The 17913-nt window shown below is 46.5% G+C and overlaps 1 protein-coding gene across 1 annotated transcript in view; it reads right to left on the bottom strand.

Moving 5' to 3' along the window:
* Nucleotides 1-436: 436 nt before the first annotated feature.
* LOC147105423 (uncharacterized) overlaps nt 437-17913 on the bottom strand; it is a 60669-nt gene continuing 43192 nt past the window's right edge. The window contains exons 3-4 of the mRNA XM_086011728.1: nt 6245-6430; nt 437-786 (exon numbers count right to left, since the gene is read on the bottom strand). Of these exons, the coding sequence (XP_085867854.1) occupies nt 437-786; nt 6245-6430 (536 nt within the window). The remainder of the gene's footprint in view (nt 787-6244; nt 6431-17913) is intronic.

The following is a 17913-nucleotide window of genomic DNA, read 5'->3' as shown; positions in this document are numbered from 1 at the left end:
AAAGGGGAGGAATTGTTGTGTATGTACCTTTAAGAGAATAACTGGTCTCAGACTGCAGTACCGGCAGTGACCACCCCTGTATAAAAGGCGCTAGTAAGCCTCTGTGTTTTCAGTTTTCCCGATTGACTCCTTTCAGTAAAGACTTGTTTTGTTCAACTCCTGCTGTCCGTGTCTCAATCATACACGGACATAATACTGCCCACTGAGCTGGGATGAAAGATGTCAATCCCCAGTTACTTTATCAGCAAATGGCTGAACAGGGGGCTCAATTACATCATCTGAGTGGGTCTTTTCTGACTGGCCTGAGGAATGCTGAGGCCGATGGCCAAGTCTGACTGAGATCAGCAAACAGCGCAGAGCGCAATCTGGAACCTTTCTAATCTCTATGGCTCCGTATTGGGTCGTGCTTCTACCAGTGGGAAGGCAAACCCCCCTGTCACGCAAACAGGATGAGTAAAATTAGTAGAAGCACGTCGAAGAATATTAATGTCATTCTGGTAATCTTGTGCACATTCTGTCGCCCCCATGTGATATTCGGAAGTCCCACCTCAGTGTTGGAGGCCTCACCTGCGATTTTCCCGTTGGCCGGAGCAGACGAAAGCGAGCATGTCACATGACTCCTCTTGACCTCTGACCTGTTTGAGAGGTTTAGTGGTTCCTCCCAGTGGCCGTTTCTGCATAGTTCATTGTTGCTCAGCTTACTGAGGGAGAGCCGCACTGGCGTGTACGTGGCACTGAGAGCGTTCTGACAGTGCATGATGTTCACGATTCGAGGCACTGTCTGATCTAGGAGGAAAAGGACACTTCCAATGAAACACAGAAACATAGAAGATAGGAGCATGAGTAGGCCATTCGGCCCCTCGAGCCTGCTCCGCCATTCAATGAGATCATGGCTGATCATCCAAACTCAGTACCCTGTCCCTGCCTTCTCCCCATATCCCTTGATGCCTTTAGTCTTAAATGAGATCTTCTTAAAAGGGGTGAGGAGGCAGCATTAGAGCCACACTCCTCACTGTTGGACGTTTTGGAAAATTGTACGTCTTCCCCCCTCCCATCCCCTAGATCTACCTCTATACTCGTGGTGGGAGTGCTAGAGCATGGCTGGAGATTTTTCTTCACACCTCAAGTCATCCGTGTTGAATGCTGTGCCTCATGACTCGCCAGTATCTCACTGTCTGGGCAAGCTGGATTATGAATGTCAGCAGAGCTGGGATTCGAGTCCACAACTCCAGTCCCTATCTGCCAGTACGTTCACAAACTGAACCAGTAGCACATGGAAACAAAGAGGACATTTAACGAGGGAGCTTTGATATCAGCATCTTTAATAAAAAAAAATAAGCTAACCATAGGACCACTTTCATAACCAAGTCAGTCTTTAATTTATATTATTAAATCAAGTGTCTAATTTATTATATAATTACATTTTAGGTTTAATTAATTAATCAAATCTAGGGGGATAAAATTAAAACTAGCTAAATAGAGGATACTCATTTTAAAGGGATCCGAATTATCATTAAATTAAAATCTGACATAAATAAATAATAAATAAGAGTTAAGGAAGTAATAAAATAAAGGAGCTAGTAAACAAAAAACAGGGCTACGATAGCAAAATACTGCGGATGCTGGAAATCCAAAATAACAGAAAATGCTGGAAAAACTCAGCAGGCCAGTGCGGCATCCGTGGAGAGAGAAACAGAGTTAACGTTTCAGGTCGAAACCCTTCATCAGGACTGAGAAAACACAGGAAATGGAACCGATTAAAAGGCCAGTTTGGGGGCTGGGAAATGGGGGAGGGGATGAAAGAACAAGAGAAGTGAAGAGACTAATTAGCTACAAATTAATCTGATATCAAGCTAAACCCAAATATCTAAATATAATCTAGATCTCAAGTAATTGTATTATATCTAGAACTAAAATACCAATAAATAAATCATAGTAATGACAGTGCAGGTTGTGTGTCGGGACTGTAATATGTGGGAGTTTGTTGACAGCGAGATTGTCCCGGGTTGGCACATCTGCAGTAAATGTCTCTGGATTGAGACACTCCAGCTCAGGGTCGTTGAGCTGGAGTCTGAGTTAGAGACACATAAGGGAGGGGGAGGAATTTTTGGATAGTTTTCTCCAGAGTACAGTCACACCTCAGAGGAAACTACAGGTGAAGCAAGGGGAGAGTGTGACTGTCAGTCAGCAGGGTAGGGGGAACTGAGGGGAGATAGAAAAGGAGGTCCCACAGACACTGGTCCTGTCCGACAGGTACAATGTACTTGCTGCCTGTGAGGACAAGGATGAAGGCTGCAGAGTAGACAGCCAGAGTGCTAACCATAGCACAGTAGAACAGTCCGGGGGGGGGGGGGGGTGGTGCTGGGGAAGAGCACAGTAGAAAGGTTGTAATCATAGGGGATTTGATAGTTATGGGCATAAATACTGTCCTCTGCAGTCGCGACCGAGAGTCCTGGAGGGCGTGTTGCCGACCTGGTGTAAGGGTAAAGTATCTCGGAGCAACTGGAGAGGGAGGGGGGAAATCCAGTTGTCGTGGTCCATGTATGGGAAAAAAGGGAAGAGGTCCTGCTGAGGGAAGTTAGGAACTAAATTAAAAAACAGGACCTTACGGATGGTCATCTCTGGATTACTACCTGAGCCACATGCTAACTGGCATAGGGGTTCGGCAGATCAGGAAGGTGAATGCATGGCTGAAAGACTGGTGTGGGAAGGAGGGGTTCTAGTTCATGGGACACTGGCTCCAGTGTTGGGACAGGAAGGAGCTGTACCGCTGGGATGGGCTCCGCCTGAACCGTGGGGACCCGTGCCCCAGCGGGGCTGTTGATAGGCCTTTAAACTAGTAAGAAGGGGGAAGGAATCTGGTGAAAGTAACAGAAGTCCGAAGACAAAAGAATTAGGAGATGAGAGTAAAGCTCAGACGAAGGTAAGCAACAAGGGTAACATAAACGGTCAGGGAACAAATACATTAATTAAACTGAAGTATAAAAGGACTGTTAAAAATAAAGTAAAACAAACAACTATTAAAGGCGAATGAAACTGCCTGTACAATGTACATAACATCCAAAACAAAATGGGGGAACTGAAGGCAATAATCCGTAGCGAGGAACCAGATGTAGTAGGGATAACTGAAACATGGCTATGTAAAGAACAGGACTGGCAACTAAATATTACAGGTTATAACATATTTAGAAAGAATAGGGAAGGAAGGGGGGCAGGTAGCTGTACTAATTAGAGACATCATAATGGCGGTAGAAAAAAGGGACATAACCAACAGAAGCTTAGGAACAGAATCCTTATGGATTGAAATAAAAGATAAGAAAGGATCAATCACGTTAATAAGGGTATACTACAGACCACCCTACTGGAGAGGAGGTGGAGGAAGAAATATGTAAACAAATATGTGAAATGAGTAAAGGACATAGACTAATAATCATGGGAGATTTTAACTACCCCCAAATAATCAGGGGAGAAGAGGTGGTGAAAGGGGTAAAGCGAATGGAGTTTATAGAATGTGTTCAGGACTCGTTTCTTACCCAGTGTGTAAAAAGCCCAACAAGAGATGGAGCACTTCTGGATCTAGTAATGGAGATGAACCAGAGCAGATAAGAGAGGTAAGTGTAGGAGAACATCTAGGCAATAGTGATCACAACATAATAAGGTTTAAGCTAAAGATTGAGAACGACATAAGTAAGACAAATACCAAGGCATAGTGGTTAGCACTGTTGCCTCACAGCGCCAGGGACCCGGGTTCGAATCCGGCCTCGGGCGACTCTCTGTGTGGAGTTTGCACATTCTCCCCGTGTTTGCGTGGGTTTCCTCCGGGTGCTCCGGTTTCCTCCCACAGTCCAAAGATGTGCGAGTTAGGTTGATTGGCTATGATAAATTGACCCTTAGTGTTAGGGGGATTAAATACGTGGGGTTACGGGGATAGGGTGGGATATGTAGGGGTTACGGGGATTGGGTGGGATATGTGTTGGTGCAGGCTCGATGGGCCGAAATGGCCTCTATCTGCACTGTGATTCTGTGAAAGTAATAAATTGGAAAAAAGCTGATTTTATGGGGATGAGAATAAAACTAGGGAAAATAAGTTGGAAAAAATTTACTGACAAACAAAGAAATAGAACAGCAGTATTAAAATAGCAACATTTAAAACAGTAATCAATAGAGTCTAGGAGAAACATAGCCCACTAAGAAGCAAGAACAAACTAGCCAGTAATGAAACACCAGGGACGAATTAAGAAACAAGGGCAAAATTTAAACTAAAGAAAAAGGCACACACAAAGCACAGACAACAACAGAGAGGATAACAAAAGGGAATACAAAAAGGTTTAGAAATCATTCACGAAAACAATTAGGAAGGCAAAGAGAAACAACAAAATTAAATTATCAAGGAATATAAAAAGAAATAGTAAGTATTTCACAGACACATAAATAACAAAAGGAGAATCAGGATAGGGATAGGGCCACTGAGGGATGCACAAGATTAACTCACAGGTACTGACAGCGAAACGGCAGGAAAAGTAAATAATTACCTTGCCTCAGTATTTACCAGGGAGACTGACAGGGTGGGTATGACACTAGAAGAAGAGATCAAAAAAGATATAAAGACATTTAAGATAGAAAGGGGGAGATAATTAATAAACTAATCAAACTCAGAGAGGCTAAAACCCTTGATGGATGGCAACCGTGCATATCAAAAGAAGTTAGGGAAGAGATAGGAGAGGCATTATTACAAATATATAACAATTCATTAGGAAAGGGAATAGTGCCAAAGGACTGGCAGACAGCTAATGCCATGACTATATATAAAAGGAAGAACGAACAAGCCCAGTGAACTACAGACCAAGTAGCTTAACATCAGTGGTAGGAAAGATAATGGAATCCTTCCTCAAAGATGTAACAGAAAAACTAGATACTGAAAATATAATAAAATGCAGCCAGCTTAGATTCCAAAAGGGAAGGTCAGGTTTGACCAATATTATTGAATTCTTTGAAGAAGTAACAGAAAGGGTGGATATGGGTAATGTAGTAGATGTAATATATTTGGATTTCCAAAAAGTGTTCGATAAGGTACTGCATAGTAGCCTCATGACTAAGGTCAGAGCATATGGCATCAGGGGACAAGTATTAGAATGAAGAGCAAGCTGGCTACAAAACAGAAAACATAGAGTAGGGGACAAAGGTAGTTACTCGGATTGGCAATTAGCGGGAAGTGCTGCTCCACAAGGATTGGTGCTGGGACCACTGTTGCTCATCAATTACATAAACAATTTGGACTCGGGAATCAGAAGTACAATTTCAAAATTTGTTGGTAACATTAAATTGGGGGGCTATAGTTAATACAGAGGAGGACTGTGACAAAATACAGGAAGACATTAATGAACTTGCAGAATGGGTGTGTAATTGGCAAATGAACATTAATATAGAGAAGTGCGAGGTAGGAAGAATAAGGAGGCCACGTACTCCTTGGAAAATAAGTGTCTAAATGGGGTAGAGGAGCAGAGGGATCTGGGGTACAGATACGCAAATCACTACAAGTAGCGACGCAGGTTAGCAAGGCCATTAAAAAAGCAAACCAAGCAATGGGTTCATTTCCAGAGGGATAGAATTGAAAAGCAGAGAAGTTATTTTAAACTTGTATCGAACCTTGGTTTAGACCACACTTGGAGCACTGCGAACATTCTTGGTCGCCATGTTATAAAAAAGATATAGAGGCACTGGAGAAGGTGCAAAAAAGATTTACTAGAATGATACCAGAACTGAGAAGTTATACCCATCAGGAAAGATTGAACAGACTGGGGCTCTTTTCTCTAGAAAAGAGAAGGCTGAGGGGTGACCTGATAGAGATCTTCAAGATTATGAAAGGGTTTGATAGGGTCAACGTAGAGAAGATGTTTCCACTTGTGAGCGAGACCAGAACTAGGGGCCATAAATATAAGACAGTCACTAATAAATCCAACAGGGAATTCAGGAGAACTTCTTTACCCAGAGAGTGGTTACTCGTGACCACAAGGAGTAGTTGAGGTAAATACCATAGATACATTCAAATGGAAGCTAGATATGCACATGAGGGAGAAAGGAATAGAAGGATATGTTGATGGGGTTAGATGAATGTGGGTGGGAGGAGGCTCGCGTGGACCATAAACACCAGCATGGACTTGTTGGGCCGAATGGCCTGTTTCTGTGCTGTACATTCTATGTAATCAGGAACGCTTTTATAGAGTGTCTCACCATCGAGACGTACCTGGGTGGAACTGGGACCTCTGAAATGGATGAGTGTTGGTCTTTTCTCTTCCATCCATGAAAGGGTTACTCGTGACTCCAACTGACCGCACTGGAGGCTGAACTGGTGAAGTGTTGCTCTGGGATATGGCAGGACTGCTGGACACATACCGAGATGATGGGATCATAGGTGTCAGTTCTTGGATACCTAAAAAAAACAAGTTCAAGAGGCTGCTCTTGTCAGAGAATGGAACAGCTTTACAAATACAATAAATTCTAGGAAGCAAATGGGTCTCGGTTCCAAGATCTTACTCTGCTATCATTGCCAATCAATGATCACTTTATATTGAAATGTTAACCGTAACCCAATGAATGATCAGCAATTTCAAACTGTTAGTAAAGCGAGGCTTACTATATGCAGCAGGGATACCCGAACCAGATCATGGTACAAGAGGCTTACATATTCCAGCTCAAAGCAGTCAAGGCAAGGAACATGTTAAATTGCCAGAGAAAGCAATTGAAACAGACCATATAAATAGTCCCTGTCTAACACCATTGTGGGACCACCATATCCACCAGGACTGCAATGGTTCAAGGAAAAAGCCCATTGCCACCTTCTCAGGGCAACAAGGGATGGACAATAAATTAAGTCTTGCCAAAGTTGTCCACGTTGTAAGAACAAATTTTTTTAAAACTATAAACACGTTCTTAATAAGTGAATTTATGATTTTATTACACATTGTGCGCACAGGAAACATTCCCCCATGGTGAGAAGGTGGGCAGCTGGGATTGATCAACGATAAAGAAATGTGTTTTAATAGGCCTAACAGCCTTTTAACCTATATTTACATATTCCATAATAAAAACAGGAAATGCTGGAAATACTCAGCCGGTCTCAGCATCTGTGGAGAGAGAAACAGAGTTAATGGCCCTGAAATTAGGATCGGGAGCTTGCCGCGCGTGCAAGCCCCCGATGTGCACTCACCCTGCGCGCTGATATCTGAAGCCTGGGCCTGCTTGCATTTCCTGTCACAGGCCCGGTTCAGCTGTCGACGCGCTGTGCTTACCTGATCCAGCGGCGTAGTTAGTGCGATGTGCCGGCTGGGATCAGGTGAGCACTGTGCAGCCAATCAGGGGAGGGGAAACTCATTCATGAGTTTGACAGTAAGAGCTGTCAAACTCATGAAAAGTATGGGCTGCCAAAACACTGCTTTAACTTTAAATAAAATTTTTAAAAACATCCCACTGATTATATTAACTATAAATAAGTTTAAAAAAATGTTTTAAACAATTAATCAATTTTTTGAAAAAAATAAATTTTTGAAAAATAGGGTCTAAAACTAAACTTACCTTACTGTAAATTCTTTAAAAATAACAAACCTGTGGAAAAAACATTTCTACATTGTACTAAAAGCCCACTTACCTGAAAAACTAAATACTTACGTCTGGTTTTTCCACGCGTAAAGACCGGAGGCCTTTACACGCGCGCAACTCTGAAAAAAAAAAGGAATTTCACTGCGCACGTGCTGCCTGTGCAGTCGCGCGCGCTCTGCCTCGTAACCCCTTGGGTCAGAGGACAGGAAATGCCGGTTTTCAGCGCATGCGCTGTGCATGCTGAAAACCGGCAATTCCTCCGGACACACGCGTGAGTACCCCGTCCGTACCCACGCGTTGTGCCCGGAATTACTGGGCCCTTGTTTCAGGTCGAAGACCCTTCGTCAGAACTGGAAAAAGTTAGAGATGTAACATATTTTGAGCAAGTGCAGGGGCAGGGAAATGGGGAGGGGAGGAAAGAACAAAAGGGAAGGTCTGTGATAAAGTGGAAGACAGGAGAGATTCAAAGACAAAAGGGATGATGGTGCGAGGCAAAAGGAGATGGTAATGGGACAAGTAAAAAAACAAAAGATGGGTCTAGAAGAGGTGTAAATGGGGATGGCAGAATCATCAACAGCTGCCACGTGAAAAAATAGGGGCTGAGGTTATGGTCTGAAATTGTTGAACTCGATGTTGGGTCCAGAAGACTGTAAAGTGCCTAATTGAAAGAGGAGGTGCTGTTCCTCGAGCTTCGTTGGAACAGTGCCAGAGGCCGATGATGCAGAGATCAGAGTAGGAGTGGAGCTCGGGGTCACCCTTACGGACTGAACGGAGGTGTTCCGCAAAGCGGTCACCCAATCTGTGTTTGGTCTCCCCAGTGTAGAGGAGACCGCATCATGAGCAGCGAATACAGTATACTAGATTGCAAGAAGTACAAGTAAATCGCTGTTTCACCTGGAAGGAGTGTTTGGGGCCCTGAATAGTGATAATGGAGGAGGTAAAAGGGCAGGTGTGATTGAGGAATGGACCAGAGTGTCACAGAGGGAATGGTCCCTTTGGAATGCTGAAAGGGGAGGTGAGGGAAAGATGTGTTTGGTGGTGGGATCACGCTGGAGGTGGCGGAAATGGCGGAGGATGATCCGTTGAATGGGGAGGCTGGTGGGGTGAAAGGTGAAGCAAGGGGAACCCTATCGTGGTTCTGGGAGGGAGGGGAAGGGGTGAGAGCAGAAGTGCTGGGAATGGAACAGAAACGGTCAAGGGCCGTGTCAACCATGGTAGAGGGGAATCCTCGGATGAGGAAAAAGCAAGACAAATCGGAAGCACTAGTATGGAAGGTGGCATCGTCAGAACAGATGCGACGGAGATGGAGAAACTGGGAGAATGGAACAGAGTCCTTACTGGGAGCGGGGTGGGAGGAAGTGTTGTCCAGGTAGCTGTGGGAGTCAGTGGGCTTATAGGGGATGTTTGTCAATAGCCTATCCCCAGAAATGGAGACAGAGAAGTCGAGGAAGAGAAGGGAAGAGTTGAGATGTGTTAAGTATGTGTATTGTATTGAACAATTAACACAAAGACTTAAACGTATAACTCAAACAGGTCTTTACTGGTTGGAGGTAGGGACTATACATAGGTCTTTACTTCATGCCCACAGGCGGGAACTGAGGGGAGATCAGTACCCACAGTACTATTTATACCCCTATGGCCAGGAGTGGTACTGCGTATCACTACGCCCAACAAGTAGTGCAGTCCTGTCCATAGGTTCAAAGTAGCACACATATTACATACACAACATTCCTCCCTTCCTAGCTTTACAGTCATCTCCCCATTTAACATAACGTAATAACATATATACATATATAACTTCAGGTTTACATAACAGAATAACATAGATACATAGATAACTTCATGTCAAAACAGATCACAGATTCAGTCTCTGCGGAAAACAGTTCACAGATTCAATCTCTGTGGTGGAGTCGGTTCACGTTGCTGGAGTGACTCATTCAATAGTCCTTCCATGGATTTAACAGTTTGAACTTCCGAACTGAATTGGCTCCGTTCGGAGGGACCACGTGTGTGATCTGGTAGAGGTAATAATGGTTCAGATGGGTCATCTTCTGTTTCGACTTTTCCTTTTCTGCTTCTTGGAGACTCTCTGGGCTCCACTGTCAGCTGCCAGCTGCATGCGCAGTTCCTCCTTCTCTCCCTCCTTTTTCCGTAGTAGAGCCACCTTCTCCCGATGTTCCGTAGACTTTCGGTGCTCCTCCATGATTTCTGTATGGTGGGAGTCGAAGTTACAAGTTGGGCAGGACAGGACATAGTAATATTCGGTGTCGTCCTGATCTAGGCCAGCGAGAGGGTCTTCTATTTCCTCCATACCCAGCTGGGCGTTAGCCAGCTTTTGTTCCAAGTCCAGACATCTTTCCTGAAGAGACTTCTTCATGCGTACCTCTTCATCCAGCTTTTTCTGGGCTTTCAGCAAGTCGTTTACTAATGACCTCATTTGAGATTTTACTACTTCAACTTCTTTTGGAGATTGATTGATCGGACTATTCAATCCCTCTACCGGAGCAGCTGTTTCAGCGGTCTGTTGTTCTACGTTGACGTGAGTCAGCGTACTTTTGGCATCCAAGGGCTGCTCTGTTGCAGTCATCTCAGTCTGTGTTGCCACCTCAGCTCTTCCAATAACCTTTGAGAGCTCCGAACCCCTTTCGTTTGAATATTGAAGTTCGTGTTCAAGTTTTTCCCATTTCAGAGTCCTGTCCTTCAGCATATGCAGGAGTTGGCTGACCGTTAATTCCTCTGACATCAGACGTTTTGTGTGCTCCTGCTCCATTTTCTCCATCAGCTGCTTCTGTTGTCTTTCCAGATTCTCCAACTCTATATCAAAGAACTCTTTCGTTGCATTCAACTCTTGCTCACAACGGCGAAGCATTTGTTCTAATTGCTGTTGTAGTTTGAAATGGAGTTGAGTTCGAGCCCGGTGTCCCTCAGAAATGGGCACATCAGTAGACTTGCCAGACTCAGAATCCACAGTTAAACTATGTTGTTGTTGCTCAGTGGAATTCTGTGCTGAAACTTTGTCTTTTGCACCTGAGTTGGGCTTACCATCATCCGTTCCAGAGTCTGGGCCGACTATCTTCACCGAGTTCTCACTCGTTATTGTTTGTAGGAAATGCCAGTCCATATTCATTTTCCTAATCCACTCCCGTCCTAGTAGTGGAGAACCTCCTTCAGATATCACATATAAGTCCATTATTTGACTGTCTTCGCCCTTGTGGACCACTGCAACCTCTATTTTCCCGATGGGGTACACTCTTTGCCCCGTGTATGTTTTCAATATAATCCCCGTATCCTGTAGGGGAATATGTTGGAATAACTTTCCGTAATCTTTCTTATTTATGACCGTCAATGCCGATCCAGTGTCCAATTCCAGTTTTACTTGGACTCCTTCTATCTGAAGAGTGACCCAAATTGTCTGGAGGTCTGCACCCTTACCAGCGTTGAGTACTCTTAAGCTAGCCAGTTCATTACAGCTTAAGCTAGCCAGTTCATTACTGCTAGCGTCTGAATTGGACTCCTGTTCGGTCACCTTGTGTACCTTTGCGTATTTTCCTTGCGGTGACTTCTTGTTGCTGGTCTTCTTCCCTGACCTGCATACTCTAGCTATATGTCCAAGCCTACCACAAGTTCTACATTCTTGGTTTTTAAACCAACACTGGTTCTGATCATGCGTTGTCTTTCCACAACGATAACATTTGCCAGAACTCACACCCAATTTGTGTGCACTGAGCTCCGGTGACCGTAGCTGCATTACTGCCGTGCCTCTCGCTGCGGCTTCGTGTGCTGCTGCCATAGTGACCGCCTTCTCAAGCGTCAGCTCATTCTCCTCGAGCAGTCGTTTTTGTGTATCCTGTTTAAATAAACCACACACAAATTTGTCTCGAAGTGCCTCTGTCAGTCCCGTTCCAAACTGGCAATATTTCGCTAATTTACGCAATTCCAGCAAATAATCAGCATTGCTTTCATGCTGTAGCTGCCTTCTGTCGTAAAATTTAAATCGTTCCGCTAGCATCAGCGGCGTGGGGTTTAGATGATCTTTCAGGACAGTAACAATCTCATCGAACGTCTTATCCGCCGGTTCATCTGGTGATAACAGGTGTTTCAATTGCCCGTATGTCTTCGCACCCATTAAATTTAATAATGTTAGAGCTTTATCTTGGTCATGAATTTTATTGGCCTTACAATAATTTTTTACTCTTTCAACATATATGGCCCAATCTTCGAGGTCACTATCAAAGGTGCTAATATTCCCGTGTTTAGGCATTGTAGATTTGCAATTTCTCAGATTTTATTTTGTTTACTTGTTATCAAAGATGGCGGCTTCCCGCTCTTGCCGTCGTCCTCCGCCCACAAAATGGCGGTTTTCCCGCGCTTGGCGGTCTTCACCCGTCCCCCGACGCCGTCTCCCTTCAGCCCCCGAGTGCGGCCCTTATCTTTGGTTCCGATCGCTGGCCCGCGCTGCGCCTCGCACTTGAAGCAGCTCCCGGCCTCTGGCTCACCCGCTCGCGCGTTTCACCGCGGCTCTCATCAGGGATTGCGATCGCCCTTATCTTCTCCAACTTCCCCAGCCCTGTCTTTGCAGCCAACACTGCACGGCTTACCCCACCACCTAGGTTGAACAAGGAAACTGCAGAAAGACTTCTGTCAGTCGCTGGAAGCTGTCAGGATGTTTGCTGCACTCCAGTGCTCAGTCGCTGATGGAGGCTTCAGAGTCCTAAAGCCTGTCGCTTCTAGTGGGGTGGTGATGTTTGAAACCTCTCTTCAACTGCCGCAGGGTAAGAACCTGACTCGTCGCCAGTGTTAAGTATGTGTATTGTATTGAACAATTAACACAAAGACTTAAACGTATAACTCAAACAGGTCTTTACTGGTTGGAGGTAGGGACTATACATAGGTCTTTACTTCATGCCCACAGGCGGGAACTGAGGGGAGATCAGTACCCACAGTACTATTTATACCCCTATGGCCAGGAGTGGTACTGCGTATCACTACGCCCAACAAGTAGTGCAGTCCTGTCCATAGGTTCAAAGTAGCACACATATTACATACACAACAAGATGGACCATGTGAAGGTGAGGAAGGGTGGAAATGGGAAGCAAATCTACATATGCCAGATTTATTCTCAACCCCTCACCACTGTTTCTATCTAATCTATCCCTTCCCAGGTGTCAGTCTTGCTTCAGTCGGTAACACTCTGGCCTCTGATTCAGAAGGTTGTTGGATCTAGTCCCACCCAGAGACTTGCGCATTTAATCCAGGCTGACACTCCAGTGCAGTGCTGAGGGAGTGCAGCACTGTTGGAGGCGCCGTCTTTCAGATGAGCCATTAAACCGAGGCTGCATTTGCCCTATGACATTATTTGAAGAGGGGAGTTCTCCCGGTGCCCTGGCCAACAACAGCTCTCAACCAACATCAGTACAAACTGGTCACTGGTCTCATTTTCTCTTTGTGGGGCCTTGCTGTGTACAAAATTGGCTGCAGTGCTTGTCAACATTACAACAGTGACTACACTTTCAAAGTGCTGCATTGGCTGTAAAGCACTCTGGGACGTCCTGAGGTTGTGAAAGGTGCTAATGGCCCGTAATTTGCAGCCCCTACGGGTACGTACGAGGTGTGTAAGCGCCTGTAAAGGCCGCGCATTTTCCGGGTTATCACACACGAAGCGCATGCACAAAAGCCTGGAACTTGTGATCTGTCAAGAATCTTCGACAGATCCAACGCATCCCCGGGAAAAGGACATCTGTGGGCGGAGAGCTGGGCTATTTCCCAACTACTGCCCAGCGAATGCCCGTGAAATTCTTACTCCTGATAAAAGCAGTGTAAGGCCTGCTTCTACTGGAGTAAGAGTTTAAAAAACATTAAAATAAAGTTTTTTCAATCATTTAAACATTAAAAAAAACCTGTACAATAAGGTAAGATTATTTTTAGTCCCTTTAAAACATTTAAATTTATTTTTCAAAAAATTTAATTTTTGTTTTAACTATTTAATTAGCTGACATTTTAATTTATTTTAAATATGTGTTTGTTTTTATTTATTTGCTGTCTAGGTGTATTTTTGGGGGTATTCCCATTCATGCTCATGGGGTTTCTGTACATTCGGAATCCCCATGAACATGAATGGGGATTCCCTTCGTTCATTGGTTGGGACGGCCCACGTGATCCCAGGGGGTGCCTTCGAACCGCCTGCGCCCCCGGGGTACGTGGGCCTCTGCCCGCGGGTACCCAGAGAGCCCCAGAACTGCGAGTCTCCGTACCTCCCCTGACCACCAGCTAGGCGGGCATTTTATTTGCTGATATGATCAGAGGCATTTCCCCGCGGGAAGCCTCTGACCACCAATTCAGGGCCATAATAAATGCAAGTCCTTTCTTTCTGTAATCCTTCAAGATTTTAAAAACCTCTATCAAATCAGTCCTTCTCTTCTAAAAAAAAGCGTTGCATTGTATGCATTTTGTCTGTCACACTTTGGGTGTCACACATATGCAAATGCCTGTGCCCTCACCAGCACCTCATTGGCTCACATTTCACATTCATAAAACCGCAGCAAATTACAACAATGAACGAGTGGGGAATATACCAATTAAAAGCTGGCAAAGCGGGTACAAAGCTCCCAAATAAAACTGCTACGAATGTATGAAAATGACAGTCGAGCTACCACTGAAATTACACAAACATTAAAAAAAAAACTATTGCACCACCAGCTCAGCGAGAGACCAAGGCCTCAGAAATGGCGGTTTTAGCACTGGCCGTTAAGTCCTGTTTTGGTGGGTCCCGCAGTGGCCGCCACTTTCGGCATGTTGGCAGCTCTACCATTGCCAGCGCTCACGGCAAGTATTTTAATATCAGGAACGTGACATTAATCGGCAAACTGACGCATGCTCATCCATTTTGGAGTTCGCCGCTCCTCTTACCGCCCTCTCCAAAGCACGCTCGTGTGTGCAGCCATTGACAGCACGGAGAGGAGGAGAAAGCGGCGGTGAGCTAGAACATAAGAACATAAGAAATAGGAGCAGGAGTCGGCCATTCGGCCCCTCGAGCCTGCTCCGCCACACGGCCCATCGAGCCTGCTCCGCCACACGGCCCCTCGAGCCTGCTCCGCCACACGGCCCCTTGAGCCTGCTCCGCCACACGGCTCCTCGAGCCTGTTCCGCCACACGGCCCCTCGAGCCTGCTCCGCCACTTGGCCCCACGAGCCTGCTCCGCCATTCGGCCCCTCGAGCCTGCTCCGCCACATGGCCCCTCGAGCCTGCTCTGCCATTTGGCCCCTTGAGTCTGCTCCGCCACATGGCTCCTCAAGCTTGCTCCGCCACACGGCTCCTCGAGCCTGCTCCGCCACAAGGCCCCTCGAGCCTGCTCCGCCACACGGCCCCTCGAGCCTGCTCCGCCACACGGCCCCTCGAGCCTGCTCCGCCACACGGCCCCTCGAGCCTGCTCCGCCACACGGCCCCTCGAGCCTGCTCCGCCACTCGGCCTCTCGAGCCTGCTACGCCACTCGGCCCCTCGAGCCTGCTCCGCCACTCGGCCCCTCGAGCCTGCTCCGCCACTCGGCCCCTCGAGCCTGCTCCGCCACTCGGCCCCTCGAGCCTGCTCCGCCACACGGCCCCTCGAGCCTGCTCCGCCACTCGGCCCCTCGAGCCTGCTCCGCCACTCGGCCCCTCGAGCCTGCTCTGCCACACGGCCCCTCGAGCTTGCTCTGCCACTCGGCCCCTTGAGCCTGCTCCGCCACGCGGCCCCTCGAGCCTGCTCCGCCACTCGGCCCCTCGAGCCTGCTCCGCCACTCGGCCCCTCGAGCCTGCTCCGCCACACGACCCCTCGAGCCTGCTCCGCCACGCGGCCCCTCGAGCCTGCTCCGCCACTCGGCCCCTCGAGCCTGCTCCTCCACTCGGCCCCTCGAGCCTGCTCCGCCACACGGCCCCTCGAGCCTACTCCACCATTCAATGAGATCATGGTTGATCTTCTGCCTCAACTATTAAGTCCGTGTGTTAATGGAGACACGGAATGCAGGAGTTGGTTTAACAAGTCTTTACTGAATGGAGACAATCTGGAAACTGAAACTACAGAAGCCTGCCAGGGCCTTTTATACAGGGATGGTCACTGCCGGTACTGCAGTCTGAGACCAGTTATTCCCTTAAAGGGACATACACAACAATTCCTCCCCTTTTAGATAAACAGTACATAACATTCATTTAACAACTAAATAATAACTAATTACAATTACAATTACGGTTGCTAGATACATTAGTTGAACTTAAGCAATTATAAGTTCAGTCTTTGAGGAGTCTTCCTGATTCTGTCTGGATAACGCCTCTTTGGAATATCAGGTTCTTCTGGCAAGGTTGAGTTGGGATGAATGTCGTTTTTTGGTTTGTCTGCTTCCAATATCACCGATTCTGCGGTAGATGCAATTGGTACTTCGGTTTCATCGCCAGGTGTATCAGATCGTGGTGTGGAGTAGAGGTTTTCCAGTGACTCTAGAATCTGGTCAGCGTGGCGTCTTACAATGCTTTCTCCAATGTCCACAGTATACATTAGAGGTCCTTGCCGTGTACAGATCGTTCCTGGCTGCCATTTCTCTGTGCGGTAGTCCTGGGCCAAAACTGGTTGACCTATCTTAAAACTCCTGGTCGGCCTTTCATTCATATTCTGAAACTGCCTGTTCTCCACATCTCTTCTGACGTTTGGCTTAACCAAATCCAAGCGGCATCGTAGTCTTCGATTGAAGAACATCATGGCTGGAGTTTGGTTGGTAACCGCATGTGTCGCATTCCGGTAGGCAAACAAGAAGTTATCCACCTTGTGTTGTAGGGGTATATCTTCATTACACATTGCCTTGATAGCCTTCTTGAATGTTTGAACAAACCTCTCGGCCAATCCATTAGTGGCTGGATGATATGGGGCGGATGTGTAATGCTTAACACCATTGTTCTTTAAGAACCTCCGGAACTCTTCAGACACAAACTGTGGTCCATTGTCAGAGCAAATCTGTTCAGGCAGCCCATTCCTGGCGAATATGGTTCGTAAGACTGTGATAGTTTTTTCTGTGGTGGTTGAGGACATTTTTATTACCTCTGGCCATTTTGAATGTGCATCCGCCGCAATTAAAAACATCGAGTCCATAAAGGGACCAGCAAAATCAACGTGCACCCTTTGCCATGGAGATGAGGGCCACTCCCATGGATGTAGAGGGGCTTGTGGTGGGGCGTTTTGGACCTTCTGGCATCCTGTACAGCTCTTGGTCATCTCTTCGATTTCTCTATCGATTCCCGGCCACCACACAAACACTCTGGCTAAGTTCTTCATTTTTACCCCTCCCAGATGACCCTCATGAAGCTCATTGAGCACTCTATCCTTCAATTTGGGTGGAATTACTACTCTGGATCCACACATCAAGGTTCCTCGGCACACTGACAGCTGTTCTCTTCTCGGCGAGAATGCTGGCAGCAGTGGTTCGCCATGTGCTGGCCATCCCTTCACCGTTAAATCATAGACCCAGGAGAGTGCCGGGTCATTTCGTGTTTCCTTTTCTATGTTTGCAGTCGTCACAGGGAGACATTCGACAATAGTCAAGTGGAATAACTCCACTGGATCCACTGCCAGTTCTTCTTCCACCGTCGGCAACGGCAGGCGCGACAATCCATCAGCATTCCCATGCTGTTTAGTTCCTTTGTACTCGAAGTCATATTGGTGTGCCCCTAGGAAAAGGGACCACCTCTGTAGCCGTTGTGCCGTCATTATCGGTACGCCCTTCTGAGGGTTGAAAATGGAGACGAGAGGTTGATGATCAGTTAGTAGAGTAAATTTCTGACCGTGCAGGTAGTGATTGAACTTCTTCACCCCCCACACCAGGCTGAGGACCTCTCTGTCAATCTGGGCGTAGTTATGCTCAGCTGAAGTTAACGAGCATGACGCAAAAGCTATCGGCCTCTCAGAACCATCAAGGAATTTATGTGACAGTACCGCCCCAATGCCGTAGGGAGACGCATCACACGCCAGTCTTATCGGTAGTGATGGGTCGTAGTGAGCCAATACTTCTCTTGAAGTGATTAGGTCCTTACTCTTCTGAAAGGCCCGCTTACATTCATTGCTCCATTTCCATGCTACTCCCGTTCGTAGTAGGGCGTTCAGCGGATGCAGAATTGTGGACAAATTCGGCAAAAACTTATGGTAGTAATTCACCAATCCGAGGAATGACCTCAGTTGTGACACATTTTCAGGCGCTGGGGCCTTAACTACTGCTTCAATTTTGTCAGGGGACTTATGCAACCCCTCTTCATCAATCACGTGGCCACAATACGATATCTGTTTCTTAAAAAACTTGCACT

Source organism: Somniosus microcephalus, chromosome 18 (genome assembly GCF_052327205.1).
Source record: "Somniosus microcephalus isolate GS21.2 chromosome 18, FLI_Smic_1.0, whole genome shotgun sequence".
Classification (NCBI taxonomy): Eukaryota; Metazoa; Chordata; class Chondrichthyes; order Squaliformes; family Somniosidae; genus Somniosus; species Somniosus microcephalus.
Note: the sequence above shows the minus strand (reverse complement) of the source record. Positions and strands in the feature narration are given on the sequence as shown.